The sequence below is a fragment of the Amblyomma americanum genome, chromosome 1 (genome assembly GCF_052857255.1).
Source record: "Amblyomma americanum isolate KBUSLIRL-KWMA chromosome 1, ASM5285725v1, whole genome shotgun sequence".
Taxonomy (NCBI): domain Eukaryota; kingdom Metazoa; phylum Arthropoda; class Arachnida; order Ixodida; family Ixodidae; genus Amblyomma; species Amblyomma americanum.
This window is the reverse complement of record NC_135497.1, coordinates 165141191-165161208: the sequence shown is the minus strand read 5'-3', so window position 1 is coordinate 165161208 and position 20018 is coordinate 165141191. Positions and strand designations below refer to the sequence as shown.

General features: G+C 49.3%; 1 protein-coding gene across 1 annotated transcript in view; it reads right to left on the bottom strand.

Annotated features, from left to right (window-relative positions):
- Positions 1-16293, bottom strand: part of LOC144114667 (uncharacterized) — a 152270-nt gene extending 135977 nt beyond the window's left edge. The window contains exon 1 of the mRNA XM_077648551.1: positions 16239-16293. Coding sequence (XP_077504677.1) covers positions 16239-16293 — 55 coding nt within the window. The remainder of the gene's footprint in view (positions 1-16238) is intronic.
- Between the last annotated feature and the right edge of the window lie 3725 nt (positions 16294-20018).

Below are 20018 nucleotides of genomic sequence, written 5' to 3'. Positions count from 1 at the left end.
CACAAGGAACTACAGTGGAAATTTCGGCATTCGTGGAGGTCGGAAAGACGCACCAGCCGCTCATTAACAGTGAAAGATGAGCAACATACGGGAATCTTTCTATGAATTGACAATGTGCAGACGCGTAATTTATAAGAATCAACAGCTACAGCCCAAGGAAACATCAGTTTGCCAGAGTGGAAGTTTGGGCTCGACAGTGCAACATTTTGCTTGGAGTAAAAGCGCATTTAACGCGTGAATAAAAAAGACAATGCACTCACTGCGGTGGCTCAGTGCTTAGTGCGCTCGGCTGCTGACCCGGTGTTCGCAGGTTTGAACCCGACCGCGGCGGCTGCGTTTTGATGGAGGCGAAAGGCGCCCGTGTGCTGTTCGATGTCAGTGCACGTTAAAGATCCCCAGGAGGTCGAAATTATTCCTCAGCCCTCCACTACGGCACTACTTCGTTTCTTCTTTCACTCCCCCCACCCTTGTCCCTTCCCTTACGGGGGCGGTTGGGGGCACTGCACCATTTCCTTCCGCCCCCCCCCTCCCGCCAGAAAAGTTAATGTCGATTAGCCCAATAATAATAATAATAATAGGAATAATAATAATAATTGCTTTTTGGGATAAGGAAATGATGCACCATCTGTCTCATATATCCCTGCACACCTGAACCGCGCCATAAAAGAAGGGATAGAGGGAGTGAAAGAAGAAAGGAAGAAAGAGGTTCCGTAGTGGAGGGCACCGGAATAATTTCGACCACCTGAGGATCGTTAACCTGCACTGACATCGCACAGCACATGGGCGCCTTAGTGTTTTGACTCCATAAAAACGCAGCTGCCGCGGTCGGGTTCGAGCCCGGGAACTCCAGATCAGTAGCAGAGCGCCCTAACCACTGAGCCACCGCGGCGGGTTGGATTAGCCCAGCTAATCCAGGATATACAAAGGGGAAGCGAGATTGAGCTCTCCACTGTCCCGCAGAGCCGGTTGTGCGCCTTTCCTGGTTGTGCGCCTTTCCTTTCGTGAAAATGAATGGTTCTTGAGATGTATGAATGAATGAATGAAAAACTTTATTGGTTCCTTTAGGAAGTAGTAGCGGTAGAGGACGAAGTCTTCGTCTTGAAGCTTGGGTCCTCCTTGGCCGTGGGTGGGCCCCTAGTCCAGGGCTCCACTGAGTCGGGCCACCTCGCTTGCGAGTGCTATGAGGGCCCTTTGGACCCCTAGCTCGCAGCTGGTGAGCCGGCTCTCCCATTGCTCCGCACTTGGTGTTTTGTGTTTGTGGAATGCTTGATTTCTTCCGCACTCCCATGTGACATGATATAGTGTTGGTTTTGCTCCGCACCACGGACAGTTGGTGCTATACTGTGTGGGGAACATCTTGTTTAATATGTATAAGTTTGGGAAGGAGCCTGTTTGCAGTCTTCGCCATCCTGTGGCTTCCTCCTTGGATAATGCTTTATGTGGGGGGGGGGGGGGGGGGGGTATTGGAATCTTAGCCCCTTATATAGGCTTAATAATTCTGAATAGCTGTCCCCGCAATTAATCTGGGGCCCCTCCGGGGTTAATGACGTTCCTGCTCGGCTGGTCATTCCTCGAGCTAGGTTGTCTGCCCCTTCGTTGCCCCTGATCTCTGCGTGACTCGGTATCCAGATTATGTTGTGTATTGGTCGTCCCTCAGGGAGCAGAGCTCTACTGAGGATCTTGAGTGCCGTGCTGCTAATTCTGCCTTTAGTATAGTTCCGGCACGCCTCTTGTGAATCTGTTAAGATGTTAAGGGATCTCCCTGTCCTATATCCTTCATTCGCTGCCAGGGCGACAGCAATCTCCTCTGCCTCCGTTATGTGAGATACTTCGGCTGTGAGACTTGTGATGTGTTCTCCGTGGTAATTTACAACTACTGCTACCACGCTATTTTTGTGTGTTTGGGGGTATGGACCTCCTTCACCCCGCGACGTCACGAAGATGCGGTGGCGCTGATGTTAGCAGCGACTTTCGCATGGTAGGCAAAACAGGTTCCGCTTGCCCGTGCCTACCGCAGCTGCCGCAGCTACCGGCGGCTGCTTCAAGCCTGTGCACTGCAGAAACAGCATGTATTGACCAGTTGCGTCACTGCTGGATCCGCGTAGTAGCATAAAAATATTAATTTAGCCTCGATAGGTTTCTCGCGCATAAATGCCGCATTCGGAAACTGGCTAACAGGCATTGGGCCACGGTAGTAAAGCGCGAAGTCTGGGAGTCGATAGGCACTGACACTCAATGCACTTAATAGCATGCAAGTTACTGCGTTCATTCACCTGAACTTCAGGATAGTAGGCTGATAATTGCTCAAGGAAAAAAAAACGACATATGCAGCTGCACACGTACTTATCACCTTGAGCCGGAGTGCACGGGGCGCCGACAGGTTCACTCGCCCCCAAGGAATGCGTTCTTTTGTTAATAGCACAGCACGTTTTAATGGCGCGTTTTATGACATTTAATATTTACTTGAAACTGTTTCTTGATATGACGACGTAATTATTTCATTCGAGTAGAAAGAAGTCTAGTAAGTTGTGTCAATCTTGCGCGGTCGCGTTGGTGTGCTTAGAATAGCGTACCTTAAGTGTGCTAAATGCCATATGCTTTTTCATTGCATCATGCATGTGTCAAGTTTCATGAGGTAGTACATGATCGCGAAGCTTGTTTGGAACGAAGCAGCCACAGGCGTGCTACTAACAGACACGTGGCGAGATTGAGAGGGGACGCGGCAATGAAAAGTGTTTTCGTTATTCATGCATGCGATATGTAACTAAACTTGGTGCAAATATGAAATTCCTACGCTAGTTTCAGTAATTCCTTTTATTTATAGCTATACCTGGTGCAGTTCTGGGTAATTATAATTAACACCGTCGTCAAGTCCCCCCAAGGTCTCAAATAATTGACTAGATAGTGCGCAGTTTTTTCATGCCAGCATGTACATAAAGCCCTGTTCTGTACGATGACGCGATTAGTTCTTTTTCTATATGATCAGTACTTATGCATGCATAGTTACATGAAAACGTTTCTTACAAGAAATAACTAACACAGTACTGCACGTGTAGGGAAAAAAAATCGAGAGATTTATTACGCTCCTCAACGTCTCAGGAATAGTTTGCGACAAATGGAATCATTTGATTTTCATGCGAATTAAGAAGGTGAGTGATCCAGTCGAAGAAAATGTGAGAGTTCACAAAACGAACCTTAAAGTTTATTCCCTCGTTTATGGCATCTTCGCTTTCGCTTTGGTCAAAGAAATGCGGCACTGAAATCAAAGAAATTACCTCACAATTTTTGACGACCACACTTCTAAAAAGCGTAATTTATAAATTTGTACTCAATATTTTGCTATAATTTTTCGTCACGTAACTAGACTTCAGGTCTAGGAAAGAAAATAATTCTAGAAATCAAAAATTTTCACCAAATCGACTAGCTTAACAAGAGGACAAGTCGGCCTGGCTGGTGTGTGGTCATGCGGCTAAAAACAGAGCTAAGCGAGACATGAGATCAGGGACACGACGCTGTCACCACTTTTCGCACAGCGCGACACGTAGGTATGTCAGCAGACGATGAGCGCATGTCTGCTCCGACGAAACAAGGCCAGCACTTCCCCTCACTATTGTCCCGAAGTAAAATCATTCCGGCTAGTGCAGTGTGTCAAAACTTGTTTTATTCAATGCCTAGCGCTTAAATAAACGGTAGGAACGCTTTCTACATGTTTACTACTAAACATATATACAATACAGTGGCAAACTATTTCTCTTTATAGGCCGCACGTGGCCAACGCGAGCTCGTGTACTTCAACAAATTACTAAGTTGGAAGCATTGACCATTGCTATGATTCGCAGAAACTGGAAACGCGCCTACAAGCCTTGAAAACCCGCACTCAACACCTATCCGCGACGCCACTCCCCGACCTTTTGCCTACCACGAGCTCGCTAGCAACATCAGCGCCACTTCGTTTGTTTACAAACATGGAGGAGGTCCATAGGGAGGCATCAGTGTAGACTGATGCCCCATGTTCCTCTCATAAAATTCTGCCCTAACCTGTTTCCTGTTAGCATGGAGGTTTGGATCCATGTTTCGGGGAATAGGTTGTATGCATAGCTTCTTTCTTAGCGGGTCTGGTATTGCGGCCCTGCTATTTTGTGGCTTTTCTATTTCTCGACCTAGCTTTGTCAGGAGCGCCCTTCCAGTCGTTGTGTTGCTAAGTCTTCGTATTTGTGCCTTGAGCTGGCATTCTCTTAATTCTTCGAAGGTGTTGCTGATTCCGAGTTGCATGAGCTTGTCGTTGGATGTATTTCTTGGGAGATGAAGAGCTGTTTTGTATGCCTTCCGGAGTATTGTCTCCGCTTGCTCCTTCTCTGCTTTGATAGTCACATGGTACGGTAATGAATATGTTACCCGGCTGACCACTAAGCTGTTGACTAGCCTGAGTGTGTCCTCCTCCTTCATGCCATACCTCTTGTGCGCTACTCTGCTGATCATCCGGCCTACTTGTCCTGCCACTTTGCTTAGCAGGCTGAGTGTATGACTGCACTTCCGGCTTCCTTGCAGCCACATGCCGAGGATTCTGATCATCTTTTGTTCCGGGATGTTCTGGCCCTCGTTGTATTTCGAGTGGAGCATCCGTAGGGTTCCTACCCACTCCGTGGAGCATTTAAGTCCTCTTTGTTTTGTGTATTCTTCAATGCAGGTGGCAGCCTCTTGTAGCGCCTCCTGCTTCTCCCCCAGTGAGCCTTGGGTGGTCCAGATGGTGATATCGTCTGCGTATATTGCATGACTAATCCCCTGGACTTGGCTGAGTTTCTTGGCGAGGTTGACCATCGCTATGTTAGAGTATTGGCGAGATTACTGAGCCTTGCGGAGTGCCCTTGCATGGCGTTTGAAAGGTGTCAATCCGCAGGTCTCCAAGGCCTACCGTCGCTGTGCTGTCCGTGAGGAAGCTTCGAACGTAGTCATGGACCTTCTTCCCGCAGTTGGTTGTGTTAAGTCCTTCCATAATGGCGGCATGGGATACGTTGTCAAAGGCCCCTTTAATATCGATGGCCATGACAACGTTCTCCCCGTTCTTTGGCATTGTTTCGAGTACCTCTTCTTTTAGTTGTAGCAAGATGTCTTGGGTTGATAAATTTGCCCTGAATCCGAATATGGTGTTGGGGTACCATTCTCAGTCTTCTAGATGCGTTTGTATTCGTCGGGTAATTATTCTCTCGTACAGCTTGCCTAGGCATGATGTTAGCGAGATCGGTCTGAGGTTTTCAATTTGGAGTTTCTTGCCGGGCTTGGGGATCATGACGACTACGGCGTGTTTCCACTCCGCTGGGACTGTCCCTTCTTCCCATTGTTTGTTTAGATATAGGGTGAGTTGGCTGATTGCTTCGTCGCTTAAATTTCGGATTAATGAGTTATGAATCTTGTCCACCCCTGCTGCCATATTTTTCGTTGTTGCCCTTATGGCCTCGACGACCTCTTCTCTTGTGATGGGTCAGTCCGTGGTTGGGTTTTCTTCGCCCTGGTAGTCGCCTTGGTAGCCGTCTACCTGGTCCTTCCCGTAGCATTTCTCTCGTACTGCCTGGAGCAGCTGTTCTTCTGTACCTTTGTACTGATGAATTAGCCTTTGGATGGATTTGCTGCTTTCCGCCTTGCTTTTGCTCGGATCCATGAGTGTTCCGAGGATCTGCCACGTTCTAGCCGTGCTGAGGGTGCCATTCAGCGAGGTACTAAACTGCTGCCACCCTTGTCTTGCCAGCTGCGTTGCATATTCCTCTGCTTGCCTGGTGATTTCGGCAATCTTCTTCTTTAACTTTCTGTTTAGCTTTTGGCGCTTCCACCGCTTGGTCAGGCCTCGTCTTGCCTCCCAGAGCCTGAGAAGTTGCTTGTCCACTTCTGGTGCTTGTTCTGTTCGATCCACTTCTTTAGTGTAGATATCCCTGATTTGTCTAAGCTGTTGGCTCCAATCTTCTGCCGAAGTTATGTCGTCCTTAAGTTGTTTGCAGTGGGTGCAGAAGGCATCCCAGTCAGTTAGGTTTGCCTTGCCGATCTTCCTTTTGATGCTTTCTGCCTCTGTGCTGACCCTAATGATGTAGTGGTCGCTGTCGAGATTTTCTTGCATGTTCTCCCATTCGACTTGCTTAGCGCCCCTGTCAAAGGTTAGGTCGGGACATGTGTCCATGCTTACGCTATTACCCTGTCTAGTAGGCTGACTTTCATCTGTGAGTAACTCGCAGCCTATGTTTTCCGCTGCTGTGCAGATGCCGCACCCCTTTTTATCTTCGATCCTGCTGCCCCATTGTGGGCTTTTCGCATTAAAATCCCCTGCTATTATTAGGGTATTCTGCCCTGCAAGCTTCTTTGCTTCCGCAAAAAGCTTAATGAAGTCTCCTTTATTTTTAAGTGGGCTGTACAAATTTACTATAAAAGTGCTTTTAGCTTTTCTTTTTCTCTTGGGAATCACTTCAGTTATTATGTGTTCTAGCTGTGTGTCTTCAGTGTTCTAGCTGTGTGTCTTCAAACTCCTTATGAGCTATGGTTGTGATTTTGTTGCTAATGAGAGTTGCTGTTCTTCCGTTCTCCTGACATGAGTATCATTTTAGGGTTGGGGTGCAATTTGTCTCTTGTAGAAGTATTAGATCTGGTGGGTTTCCTCTAGTGTTAATGAATTGCTGTAAGAGCCCTTGCTTACGCCTGTATCTCCGGCAATTCCACTGCCATATCTCTAGTTGTATCTCTAGTTGAGATGTATACATTTTTCTGATTTGTTTAGGGTCGTAGATGGATGCCAATAAAGTGGTTTTACAATGCAACTTCAACTCATTTTTGTATTCCTGCAATTGTCAGTTGTATGTTTTGTTCATTGTTGTCATTGATGCAAATGTGTAAAGATGCATAGCACCATGACACAGAGGGATTGAAGAAGCCAGGTGTAATAATAACACAGCACACTACTAACACAGCACACACAGCACACCACAGTAATAAGAGCATAGCGTCACGAACAACCAGCGGAACCGTCCAGGCACAGATCAGAGACCGCTTTCAGTCCAGAGCACGCACGAGCGACCGAGCGTTCGGCGCTTCTCGTCGTCTTCTTCGTTGAGCGCCAGCCTCTGAAGATTCTAAAGCATGTGTCCAGTCTTACAATTCCCCCCGGGCGAAAGGGCGCCACCCTCGTGGCCTAGAGCGATGTGACGACGGCGGGGTCGTAGTAAGGTTTGAGGCGGGTCGTGTGGACAATTTCGCGGCCTCGGCGGCGATGATCAGGGGATGGTGTAAGGAGTTCGATGAGGTAATTGACGGGGTACATCTGCTGAAGAATATGGTAGGGTCCCTGGTACTTGCTAACAAGTTTGGAGGAAAGACCGGGACCTGAGGAGGGTACCCAGAGCCAGACCAAAGAGTCAGGAAGGTAAGCAGGTGGAAGTGCAGAGGGATCACGGGTGCTTTTCTGCTGCTGCTGGGCGTGAGAAGTGAAGGACCGGGCAAGCTGTCGGCATTCTTCGGCATAAGTTGCGGCTTGAGAAATAGTTTTAAATTCGGAAGCATCAGGGAGGTAAAGTAGAATGGTGTCCATTTTGCAAGAAGGCTCACGGCCGTACAGGAGAAAGTACGGAGAGAATCCGGTGATGGCTTGAACAGCAGAGTTATAAGCATATGTGACAAAAGGGAGAACGCAGTCCCAGTTACAATGGTCGGAAGCAACATACATGGCCAGCATGTCGCCGAGGGTGCGATTAAAACGCTCAACCATGCCATTTGTCTGGGGATGGTGGGCTCTTTGGGCGCACCATGGCGAAGAATGAAGGATGCAATGTCGTGGGCTGTAGCGGATGGTAAAGGCGATGTTTCAGCGTAACGTGTAAGGTGGTCGATGGCAACGATGATCCAGCGGTTCCCAGTTGATGTGCTGGGAAGAAGGCCGTGGAGGTCGACGCCAACACGCTCGAAGGGCTGTACTGCGCAAGGCAGCGGCTGCATAGGAGCGGCGGGTCGGCGAGGTGGATGTTTTCGTCCCTGGCATGCGGTGCTCTGAACGAACTGGCGGACGTAACGGGCCATCCCACGCCAGTAGTACCGCTGTCGTAGACGGGTGAAATTCTTCAAGAATCCGGCATGGGCACACTGGGGATCATCGTGGTAGGAAGAGCAAATGAAGGAGTGCAGATGTGTCGGAATGTCGAGAAGCCACTTCCGACCATCCGGGAGATAGTTGCGGCGGTAAAGGAGCTCGTCTCGGATGGCGAAATGGTGGGACTGACGACGGAGAGCACGGGAAGGAGGTCGAGACGATTGGCCAGATAGGAGATCAAAAAGGCAAGTGATCCACGGGTCTTTGCGTTGCTCGGAAGCCATATCAGCGAACTCAAGCTTCAAAGAAAGCAGGGCGGGTATACAAGGCGCTGCCTCAGATGGTGCAGGGGAACGTGAGAAGGCATCGGCATCGGCATTTTTGTGGCCGGAACGATAGATAACGCGAATGTCGTACTCTTGGAGTCTCAGAGCCCATCGCGCCAGTCGACCAGAGGGATCTTTCAATGAGGACAGCCAGCAGATGGCGTGGCGATCGGTGACAACGTCAAAAGGGCGCCCGTACAGGCAGGGGCGAAATTTGACGATCTCCCAAAGGATGGCTAAACACTCCTTCTCGGGGACAGAATAGTTGGCTTCAGCTTTTGTGAGTGTCCGGCTAGCATAAGCGACAACTTATTCGTCAAAGCCTTGCTTGCGTTGAGCGAGTACTGCACCGAGGTCGACGCCGCTGGCATTGGTGGAGTGGTGAGGAGGCGACGGAGTGTCGTAAACGCTTCATCACAGGCTGGCGACCAGGCCGAAAGGTCGTGGCTGGAAAGGAGCTTGTTCAGGGGGTCGACGATAGTGGCAAAATTGCGGACAAAGCGGCGGAAGTAGGAGCAGGGGCCGACGAAGCTGCGGAGGTCTTTTACAGAAGTGTGCTTTGGAAATTCGGCCCCAGCTCGCAACTTGGCCGGGTCCGGAAGAACGCCATCCTTCGACACGACATGTCCGAGAATGGTGAGCTGCCGAGCTCCGAAGCGGCACTTTTTCAAATTAAGTTGGAGGCCAGTGTCGGCCAGGCAGCGAAGAAATGTCTCAAGGCACTGGAGGTGAAACGGAAAGTCCGGGGAAAACATTACAATGTCGTCTAGATAACAAAGGCATGTGTGCCATTTGAGCCCTCGGAGTATGTTGTCCATCATGCGCTCGAATGTGGCGGGTGCATTGCAGAGGCCGAAGGGCATGACATTAAATTCATAGAGCCCGTCGGGTGTGACGAATGCAGTTTTTGGGCGATCGGCCTCCGCCATCGGCACCTGCCAGTAACCGGAGCGCTAGTCCAATGAAGAAAAGAACTCTGAGCCCTGCAGGCAGGCAAGGGCATCGTCGATACGGGGGAGAGGGTAAACATCTTTGCGTGTAATCTTATTCAGACAACGGTAGTCCACGCAGAAACGGATGGAACCATCTTTTTTTCTTGACCAGAACCACTGGCGACGCCCACGGGCTGTGCGACGGTTGTATTACGTGACGCTGGAGCATGTCAATGATGCTGCGCTCAACGGCTGACACGCGGTACGCACGTTGGCGCAAAGGGGCATGGGTTCCAGTGTCATTACAGTGGGTAACGGTGGTGGTGCGGCCCAAGGAAGGTTGCTGGTAGTCAAACGAAGCTTGAAAACGCTGCAGAACGGCTACAAGCTAGTCTCGTTGGGTAGACGTCAGGGCGGCGTCGATGGAACGGTGAAAAATATCTACAGACGACTGATTCGTGATGGGAACAGGCGTAATGGCGCTGACGTGAAGGCCGGCCGCGCTATTGACGAGGGGGTATGCGGAGGTGGGATCGAGAACGGCAACGTTACCAAGCGATTGGCCACGGAGTAAAGTGGTAGGGCAGGAGAACGGGTTGGCCACATAAATAGCGCTGGAGCCACGAACAATTGTCAGCACAGCATGAGGCAGCAAAACAGACTTCTGGTCAGCGCATCGTAAAGTGGGGGTATAAGTGACAGTTGCATCTGAGAGGGCAGCACAAGAAAGAGGCACCTGCACTGAAGAGAAAGGTGGAACGTCTGTGTCCTCTGAGACGACCACAGTAGCGGCAGCAGCACCGGTTACGTCCAAGAGGGCGTCACTGTAGGGCTACAAGTCAAGCTGAGCACGGGCGCAGTCAATAACGGCGTGATGTGAGGAGAGGAAGTCCTCCCAACCAAGGATAACGTCGTGAGAGGAGCCGGCGAGGACGATGAACTCGGTCGTGTAGGGAACGTTCCTGATGAGCAGGCGGGCGGTGCAGGCGGCTAACGGTCGAATGTCCTAAGCGCTGGCGGTGCGGAGAGAAACGGGAGGAAGGGGCATCGTCACTTTTTTGAGACTGCGACAGAGGGTGTGACTGAGAACCGAAACGGCTGCGCCAGTGTCAACAAGTGCTTTGATGGCGACTCCTTCAACGAAAATGGTAATAATATTGGCAGGCGCAGAAACAGGTCTTGAGTGAGCTGCTGGTGACGCAGTTCTTGCCTCCGTAACTGCGGTGGTTAGTTTTCCGCGTGGACGGCGGGTTGGCGACAGAGCATTGGAGAACGGGAACGATGGCCAGGAGACGGCGAGCGGTGGGTGCAGGGATGGTAACTAGGAAAAGAATCCGGAGGCGGCAAGTGTGGCGGAAGGTCATACGTCGACTCACGCCTATAATCGTAGGGACGGTGGTCACGACTGCGACACAGACGAGCCACGTGACCAGCGACGCCACAGGCGTAGCAAATAGGGCGGTTGTCTTTTGTGCGCCAGGGGTTGAGTGGCTGCGACTGTGATCGGGGGCAGGCAACCGGACGGTAAGGTGGTGTTGCAGGTCGCTGGGCAGACAGGGGCAGCAGGTGAGGGCCGCGACCGCACCACGGCATCGGCGTACGCCAGAGAAGCCGCGATCAGGGGTGGCTGAGAAGGAGGTGGCAGGACTTCAGCGACCTGCTCCTCGATGATACGCTGTAGGTTGGGAGTGAGCGACGGCGCAGGCGTAGGCGGGCAGGTAGACAAAGATAGCTGGCGTGCGACTTCCTCACGTACAGACTGCTGGATGCTCTGGAGGAGCGACTGTTGGTCCAGAGCACCGTCCCCTGGGAGAGCCAAGCTGCAAAGTGCGGCCTCCTGAAAGCCTGCACGCCGGGTAGAAAGGCACTGTTTGCGCAGCTCATCGAAGCTTTGGCAGTAGCCAATGACACCGGAGACAGTCTGGGGATCTTTGGCGACGAGCATCTGGAAGGCATCATCCTCAATGCCTTTCATAATGTGTCTGATCTTGTCGGCCTCGCTCATAGAAGGGTCGACACGCTTGCAGAGGTCGACGGCATCTTCTATATAACTGGTGAAGTTTTCAACGGTTTGCTGGGCCAGACTTCGCAAGCATTTGCTCGGCGCGAAGCTTTCGCACTGTGGGACGGCCAAAGACTTCTGTCAGACTGGTTTTTAGAGCTGCCCAGCTTGAGCTGTCAGCCTCATGGTTTCGAAACCAGAGATTGGCTACGTCGCTCAGATAAAAGATAACGTGGTGAGCTTGACGCTATCGTCCCACTTGTTGTATGCGCTTACGCGTTCATAGGAGGCCAACCAATCCTCCACATCCATGTCATCTGTGGCGCTGAAGATGGTTGGGTCACGCTGCCACGCGGCGCCGGAACAGAAGACAGCCGACGGAACCTGTGAAGTGGTTTGGGTAGGTGGTAGGCAATGCGCGGGTGCGAAGCTCCAGGGCGAGGGATCGTTGGCACCTCCACCACTTGTAATAAGAACACAGCACACTACTAATACAGCACACCACAGCACAGTAATAAGCACAGCGTCACGAACAACCAGCGGAACCGTACAGGCACAGATCAGAGACCGCGTTCAGTCCAGAGCACGCACGAGCGTTCGGCGCTCGAGCTTCGGAGTGTTCGGCGCTTCTCGTCGTCTTCTTCGTTGAGCACCAGCGTCTGAAGATTCTAAAGCCCATGTCCAGTCTTACACAGGGTATATTTTCTTTGTATTGGCAACAAAAACTGGAAGCCTGAACAGCACTTAAGAATAAAGAGTCAGAAAAAAAAGACTAATCAGTCTTGTTTTCTTTGCACTCAGGACAAAACCATTTTTTTTGCTCTAGGCTTGCGTTTCAGTCCAACACAGGAGAAGTGGAACCACTTGTACTGGCATGACGCACTGTCACAAGCAACCATTTTGCCAGTATCCGGTCCACGGCAGAAACAGTATTCTGCACCGTCAGACGGCTTGTCCTCTAGACTGTTTTGTTGCCTTGTGTAAAAGCGGTTGAACAGTTCAGGTAAAATTGCTTTCTGAAAAAACTGCCTTGCACGAGCAAATATGTCAGTGCAAAACTGCTCATCACACCTTAATCTCTCAATGTGTAACACATTCGGTCCCCACACCACGAAGTCACAGAATTCAACCTGGCACACTTTCATCTGAGTCTGGATTTGGTAGTAGTAAGCATGACTTGTGTCAAGCTTAAGTGTTCCATTAATATTACTCAAACACTTGGTGGTGATCTCCTCACCATCTTTCAACGAAAATGGGCACTTAAACTCTACAACACCTCTCCCACAGCAGCTGCATGAGACTATGGCATCCGGTGATGCGCCAACAAATGGGTAAGCAGTGCTCAGGTGCAGCCCTGACTTTCGGCATTGGAAGTCGCGGTGCTTTATGGCTTCTTTAGCTTTATAAGCCTCAAAAGCATCCTGCTCATGTTTCCGACCCCACATAACAGCAGGCACATTTACAGAATTTTGTTCAGGGTAACATATCAACTTCAGCAATGACACGCTGGGGCTGTCAACACTTGTTTGACACACCCTTTTCATTACTGAAGCTGTCACTCTGCCAGCTCTGTAGAGGAACCAGTCCGGTGAGTTGCTCTGGTGTCTTGTTGCAGCCTCAACTGATTTAACTGTGTCCTCTCCGACTGAAAATGTGGACAGAAAGTTCTTGGCCTTCTCCAAAAGCACATCAAAATTATTAGCCAAGTTCTCCTGAGAGTATAACTTTCTTAAATGAGCAGGTTGTGTCCGTACGGGCTCCTGAAAACGTTCGCAATATTCTGGCAGCACAGAAAATAGCGCAGGTACAACGTCTGTGTTTTCGAAAGCACTGTAAAGTTCTCCAAGTTCTTCTTCTGTTGGTGGTGGGATATCCATTCGTTTCTTTGCTTTGGTCTCAGTTGATGTGCTGTTGCAGATTGCATCATCCAGCTTTCGCTTTTTCACCCTGGACGAAGTGAAGTCGATATCTTTCAGCCTCTTGAATTGTACCTTCTCGACGTAGGCAGGAAGCCAGATGTTGCTCTGTGAGGTGCAGCTGGTGGCGTTTTTCATTATGACACCGGTCTCAACTGCATAAAGGCAGGCTTCAACATGAGAACAGGCCTCTCCTGCTCCTGCCATACACGTGCAATGGGCTGTGAGCACAGCCCCACTTTTTTTACACAGAATCCATACACGTAGAGGCTGGTCTCGCAACCTTTGTGAATGGTTCACCTGCAAGGAAAATATGGCAAAGTCCAAATTAACATTGGGCACATCTCTGCACAGGCGCACGTCACTGTCGATCTTGTTGCGCTACCGGACCGTCGAAAACGGCAACAGCGATGAGCTTGATCAGTTAATGCGGGCCATAATGCGCGACGCGACAGGCGAGACCTAAATTGTTGGTCGACAAATCTGTAGCGAGCGATAACAATCTCTCCACGCATGACCGTTTCTTTTTTGCGCAATAACTTGTTGGGTTTCCAAACTAAAGATAAACCAGCAACGGTTCCTTTCATGTGCCCATTTAATCTGAAGTCGTCCAGGTTCAGTACATACGAAGAAATGAAGTTTGTAAACAGTTCTTTTTAAAACTTTACTGAGTGACTGCTTACACTCAGTCACTTGTGGATTTAATAACCGTTATTTCTTTACTCTAATCCTTACAAAGATCAAAGTCCTGCGGCTTACCTCTCCAAGTAGAAGCACCTTGTCCCCTTGCAGCTGTTTTGCCGACAGTCCCTTCACCCAGCCGCTAGTGAAATAATTATGCGCCTCGGTGGACTTAAACGCCTTCATTTCTTCAAGGGTCAGAAAGCTTGCAGAAAAAACAAGGTAATTGACGATGTCACCGTAACAAATCTCTGGAAATATGTCGACATCGCTTGTTGTGTCCGTTCCCGGCCGCAGCATGAACGGGTCGATATTATCGCAGAGACGCACTTTTTCCGCATACCGAACGCGCTCCGACCCCGTAAGATCTAAGCGGTAGGTAGCGTCTAAAGGCTGCTTACTGAGAAGCGGCGGCATGCCACACAAAAGGCAACAAAATTGCACGAGTTACCACTCTAGCGAGGAAACGCGTGCGACCCGCACTCCACCGACTCCGCACAGACTGCACCAACATGTCCGCCGCAGCGCGCGCCGCCGGACGTGACGTCACGTGAAAACCATGTATTGGCATCGCACATCCGAGGAATGTTGTTGGGCTATCTTTGAGTGAGTGCAAACGCCGGTTGAAAAAATTTTTCTTGGTTGTGCGCCCCGGTTTATGGAAAACAAAACTTCTCAAATATGCATTGTGAAAATATTATGGTGCAATATTTTTGAAGAGCACAAAGGAGAAGTGCAATGCCTGAACAGTTGCATGAAATGACCATATTACATGTTTAGTTAGAATGACCATATCACATATTTCCTTGTATTTGTGGTGTTTGGCGTAGTCCGCTTGCACTGGTTGTCAGAACTTAAGTGGCCTTCATACACATTTCTTGCAGGTATGCTCAGTTCATTTCATTGATGGGCGTCCCTCTAAAGACAACCCGTACCCAACACTGCCCCTTGGAACACCGGTATGGCTTTCGGAGGTTTGTTCTGAACTGCAGTTTATTTATTCTTTTGTATATTCATACTCTGCAATATTTTAGACTGCTCACCACAAGGGAAGAAGGAAGCTGGTGCGGCACGATGTCAAACCTTTGGAGCCTGAGACCTGTTCAACAGCTGAAGCTTTGTCACACCATTTATCAGAAGAGCAAGATGAAGAGAGTGCTGCAGCTGATGATCACCTGCCTATCAACATTCAGCAAATCCTTCAGCAAATCCTCTGTAGTTGAGGGATGGTTTGCCATCTGTGTCAGGCATTTCAACCATGTAGTTGTAGACAACTGAAATAAAGAATGATATCAGTACAGTATGTCATCATGTGTGCTAATAAAACTTTTTCCCCATGCTGAAAGTTGGATGCCAAGAAATCTAGTAAGGTTCTGCATAATACACTTATACTTTCAGTTGCTGACAAATAATGAAAACTAATTATTTGTGTCTGATCGGCCGCGTCAGTCATGCTGCGACCCGCCGCATATGTTTACGATGGTTGAACGGCTGGTATTAGCTCCTGATGTTCGACTTTGCAAAACCAAAATAAAAGGACTGCTTATTAAATGTCTCCACAGTTCCAACCTTTTTTGATCTAACATGACTGGCGCAGAAGCATGCAGTGAGGAATATTGTCACTTGTGCTGATAGTTTTACGTCGCATTTTACTAGCGGCTGCCAGTTTTGGCTTACTGTCCACGCTGGAAACTTCGCTTATCGTACGCAAGGCTACCGCAGTAGATCGCGCAATGCCATGCAGCAGCTGTAGGTTAAACGCAAAAGAGCTTTTCTCAAGTGCTAACTTGTTTGCAAACGAGTGCACGTTGAATCTCGCGCTCCTTGCGGCAGGCTACAAAAAGCATAAATTCGGAAACCCTTTCCGCAAGCGAGTAAAAGTTCGATTTCATGCAAAGTCGAACATCAGGAGCTAATACCAACCGTTCAGCCATCGTAAACATATGCGGCGGGTCGCAGCATGACTGACGCGGCCGATCAGACACAAATAATTAGTTTTCATTATTTGTCAGCAACTGGTACGCAGGTATTGGGGATTTTTTGCAGAATGAGGCCGTTACGAGCCAGCTGCACAAAAAGTACAACTTTGCGCAACTAACTTGTGCTGCAATCAAATCTGGGAAGTTCTCGCTTTAAACTCACGCACGAAAACAGTCATAAGCACACCAGGGCAGAAATCCAAGCAGTGTTTTTGGCTTTAGAAAAGCGGGAAAAGACAGACAGCGGGCATACCATCGTCACCAAGCAAAGCGATGTGGCGTGAAGGCTCACACAAAAACAAGAGCAAAGAGTCCTAAAATACAAAAAAAACAGCGCACTTACACGGCCGCTGAAGCTTCGGCCAAAGCTTGGTGTCATCCACCCATTCTGCATCCATTTTGCGAGCAAAAACAAGTACTATCGCAGTAAAACGCGCTTGCAGATGAGGCTTCCGCACAGGCAGGCAGCGGAGTCAGAAGGCCAGCAATGGAAGAGTGGTCACGTGACCAAATATGGCGGCGCCCATGCTTCCGCGCTGTAAAGCGTCTATAGCAGCTGTGGCGAGGTAGCGCTTTGGAGTGTATCCAAAGCATTGGGGTTTAAGGACAGTGAAGGAAAAGTAAATTTTAAGCAGGTAGAGGTAACCAAGCGGAGGTTACCTGATTGGTGGCTAAAATCAAGGCAAGAGTAAAATATCACCAGTCATGGCTAGGTGGCTGGGACCTCCGCGCGATTCAAAGGGTTCATCCTTATCCATCCATCCATCCATACGCTGAAATAGGTGTGAATTAAAACAAGCCACTATGGTTGGCTTTTGTAGACATAAAAGATGCATATCTCAATATAAGCCGGTGTTTACTGTGGGACTTTCTAACGAAAGTAGGACTAAATTTCGGCGTAATAGAGCTTACAAGGGTGGTGTACAAGGATAATAGAATGCCAATAAACTGGCAAAAGCTTCATAGTACAGAGGAAGTGAACATACAGAGAGGTGTAGGACAGGATTGCCGCTTATTACCATTGCAAGGATGAAACACATGCTAGAGGAGAGTAGAGCTAGGCTTAATTTAGCGTATAGTCGACGACAAGGACTAACAATAGCCCAAAGTCTTCCGGGTTTTGTGGCACGCGGATGATATGGCACTTTCTGCAGATGGCCAAAATGAGCTACAACTCTTCTCAAATACCTCTGGGGAGCAAATATCGCCGTTATGATACTTAACAAATAGCGCGCGACTGGAGCAGAGTCAATACAGAAACTTGAAATATTGCGCGCAGAGAAGTACAAATTCTGAGGTTGTGGGTTGATGACGAAAGAGAATAGTTAAAGACCCACGAAAGAACATCTGAAGACGAAAGGGTAGAGGAACGCGGCCATAATGAAGCATAGAGCACTTTGGGGATACAATAGATATGAAGGAATACGAGAACTGTGGAAGCGCGTAACGGTTCCAGGGCTGAGATTTGTCGACGCGGTACAGTGCTTAAAACACGATGTGATGCAAAGAGTAGAGATTAAGCAAAGAAGGGTGGGAAGATTAGCTCTAGGGGGCCCATGTAAATACAACGAGCGAAGCTTAACAAGGGGATGTGGATTGTTCTTCTTTTGAGGCACGGGAAGCGCGGAGCAAAATATCGTTTGAGAGATTACGAAAAATTGATGAGAAGAGGTTGACAGCCAAAGCCTTCTGGTGTTTGTACAGTAAAAACGCGTACAAGTGATGGAGGAAAAGGACTAGAGAGGTTACGACAGACTATGGAGGCAACAAGCTGGAAATGAAGTTATCACGAAGATCAAAAAGAAAGTCCGTCAAACCGAGAGGGCTAACTGGAGACAAAAAGTGGGAACGAAAGAATCATCGCGTGAATACAGAGCTGGAAAGAGCAAAATAATGAAGTAAACGCTGTGTAACTATTAAAAAAAAACAATGTCCTCCTATTTAGGCTAGATCAGGTTGAATTAGGCCATATAGGAGTAAGTAGGAACAAGGATATTATATTTCTGTAGCATGCCGGAGCAGTGTCGATAACAATAAGCATGTTCTGGTAGACTAAATCTATACTTCAGGATATCAAAGACAACATGGTGAGCCTTCCGGTAGTTTTGGGTTTTAGGAATATATGAAAGCAAAATTAACCCACCACCAGTATAGAGACGAGCAAGAGTAGATTAGAGTACCGGTTTATGGTTTATGGGGTTTAACGTCCCAAAGCGACTCAGGCTATGAGGGACGCCGTAGTGAAGGGCTTCGGAAATTTCGACTACCTCGGCTTCTTTAACGTGCCCTAACATCGCACAGTACACGGGCCTCTAGAATTTCGCCTTGATCGAAATTCGACCGCCGCGGCCGTGATCGACCCAGCGTCTTTCGAGTCAGCAACCGAGCGCCATAACCACTGAGCCACCACGGTGACCCCAAGACTAGAATACTAGTGACATAAAATCAGAATGGAGAAATTGCATGAACCGGCCGTCACAGAAATCAAAGTAATATAGCTTATAACACAGGTGGGGTAAGAAAATGGTTCAAATTAAAGAATGAAATGACTGCAAAATAAAAAAGCAGTCACTTTCATTTAGTAGGCAAGGTGGCACTTGCCACCACCCCAATTCAAAGGGGATGACAATGGTGTCTATCAATTTACCGATATAGATGGCAGCTATGGAGCGTTCTGTACAAGGGTGATGCAGGCTGTGCTATCGCAGACAAAATTCTCCAGGACTCGGAAAAAGCGATTTTAGGGCACAGGTGCCACGTTCGTCATAAATCTCCTCTTCCACTACACCTGCCCCGCCGTCCCCTCTGGTTTGCTTCCCCGTGATGCGTTCCTAGTTACCTTAACTAACAAGAGAGGGCGTCGGCATCGCAGCTACTCGAGCGCCACGGACGGCGTGACTACTGCGAGCGCACGTGAGGAAGATGACGCACTCTCTGTGGCTGAGATCGTCGGCGCATACGGACTGTTCGGTACGCACTCCGCTCTTCATCAGCGGGCCGAGGAAGCGGCGGGGAGAGCGTTCTTCCGCATCTCGTCCCGTCCGGCTTCGGAGTTTCACATTTCCCTATCGTGGGCGAACATTCGCTCGTAACCTTGCTGGTGAGTCAGACGACCTCGACTCCGCGTGTTTTGTTGTTAGCTGGCGTTATTGTTGTTGTAGCAATAAATGCCTGTTTGTGTCAGCCATAGTGTCGTTCCAAGCTTTGTTCCCTCAGAGCAAGGCCCGCCGTGGTCGCCGTGTGCTCGGTAGTGTAAGCGATCACGGGGTGGGGTCCGGCGATTTTGAACGGTATCAGCCCCGCTTAAGCGCGGAGAACGTACTTATCCCCCCCCCCCCCTATTAAAACCCTACAACCCATTAAATACAATATTGTGACTAACAATAGAAAGTAAAATAAAGTGTCCCGGCCCGTGCCACTGAGTATAACGGGCTTACCGCGCATGGCTTTCACCTCTGCGAGTGCGCACTGACTAATAACAAAGGTATCGGTTTAGGTTGCGGCTCACGCGTCCTCGAGACATCTGCCCCCGATAGTGCATCCGACGCGTCAGGTTGATTTTCATTAAAAGCACGGCGGACGTTGCTGCACTGCTGTGGTCTTCCCACGGCTAGAATCGCGTCCAACGAATGAGCGGACGTCATGCTGAACAGATGCCGAGATTCGTGTCGCATCGTAATGAACTTCTGCAGCTCGCGGAAAATCGGGGAGTTTCGCAAGCTTTGAATGTTTGTGAAAATGGCCACGCCAGCATCCATGGCTTGATGACATAAGGCAGTATGCGTCAAAAGTTCCCAGGCCATAGGGTCTACTGTTGAGCCGTGCAGTGGGGTATGAACGACACTCCGAGAGCTCAACTTCTCTGAAGGGTGAGGAGGAGCTTCATCCTCCCTTTTGAGAATCTTGGAACCTTTATGAGCGCCATACAGTTCACTGTAGCCCATACTGCCCATTATACTGCTCAAAAGCAACCTTATTACCTGCGGACTTCTGACGCACCATGTGCAGTCTTTGTCAAAAATCTACAGGCCAAGGGGTTTGCGTCCAAGCCGTGTATCGGGGCTCTTAAACACATTTGACAGTCCTAGGCTTGGGATGGTTGGGGGCTTAAGTTCATGCTCCC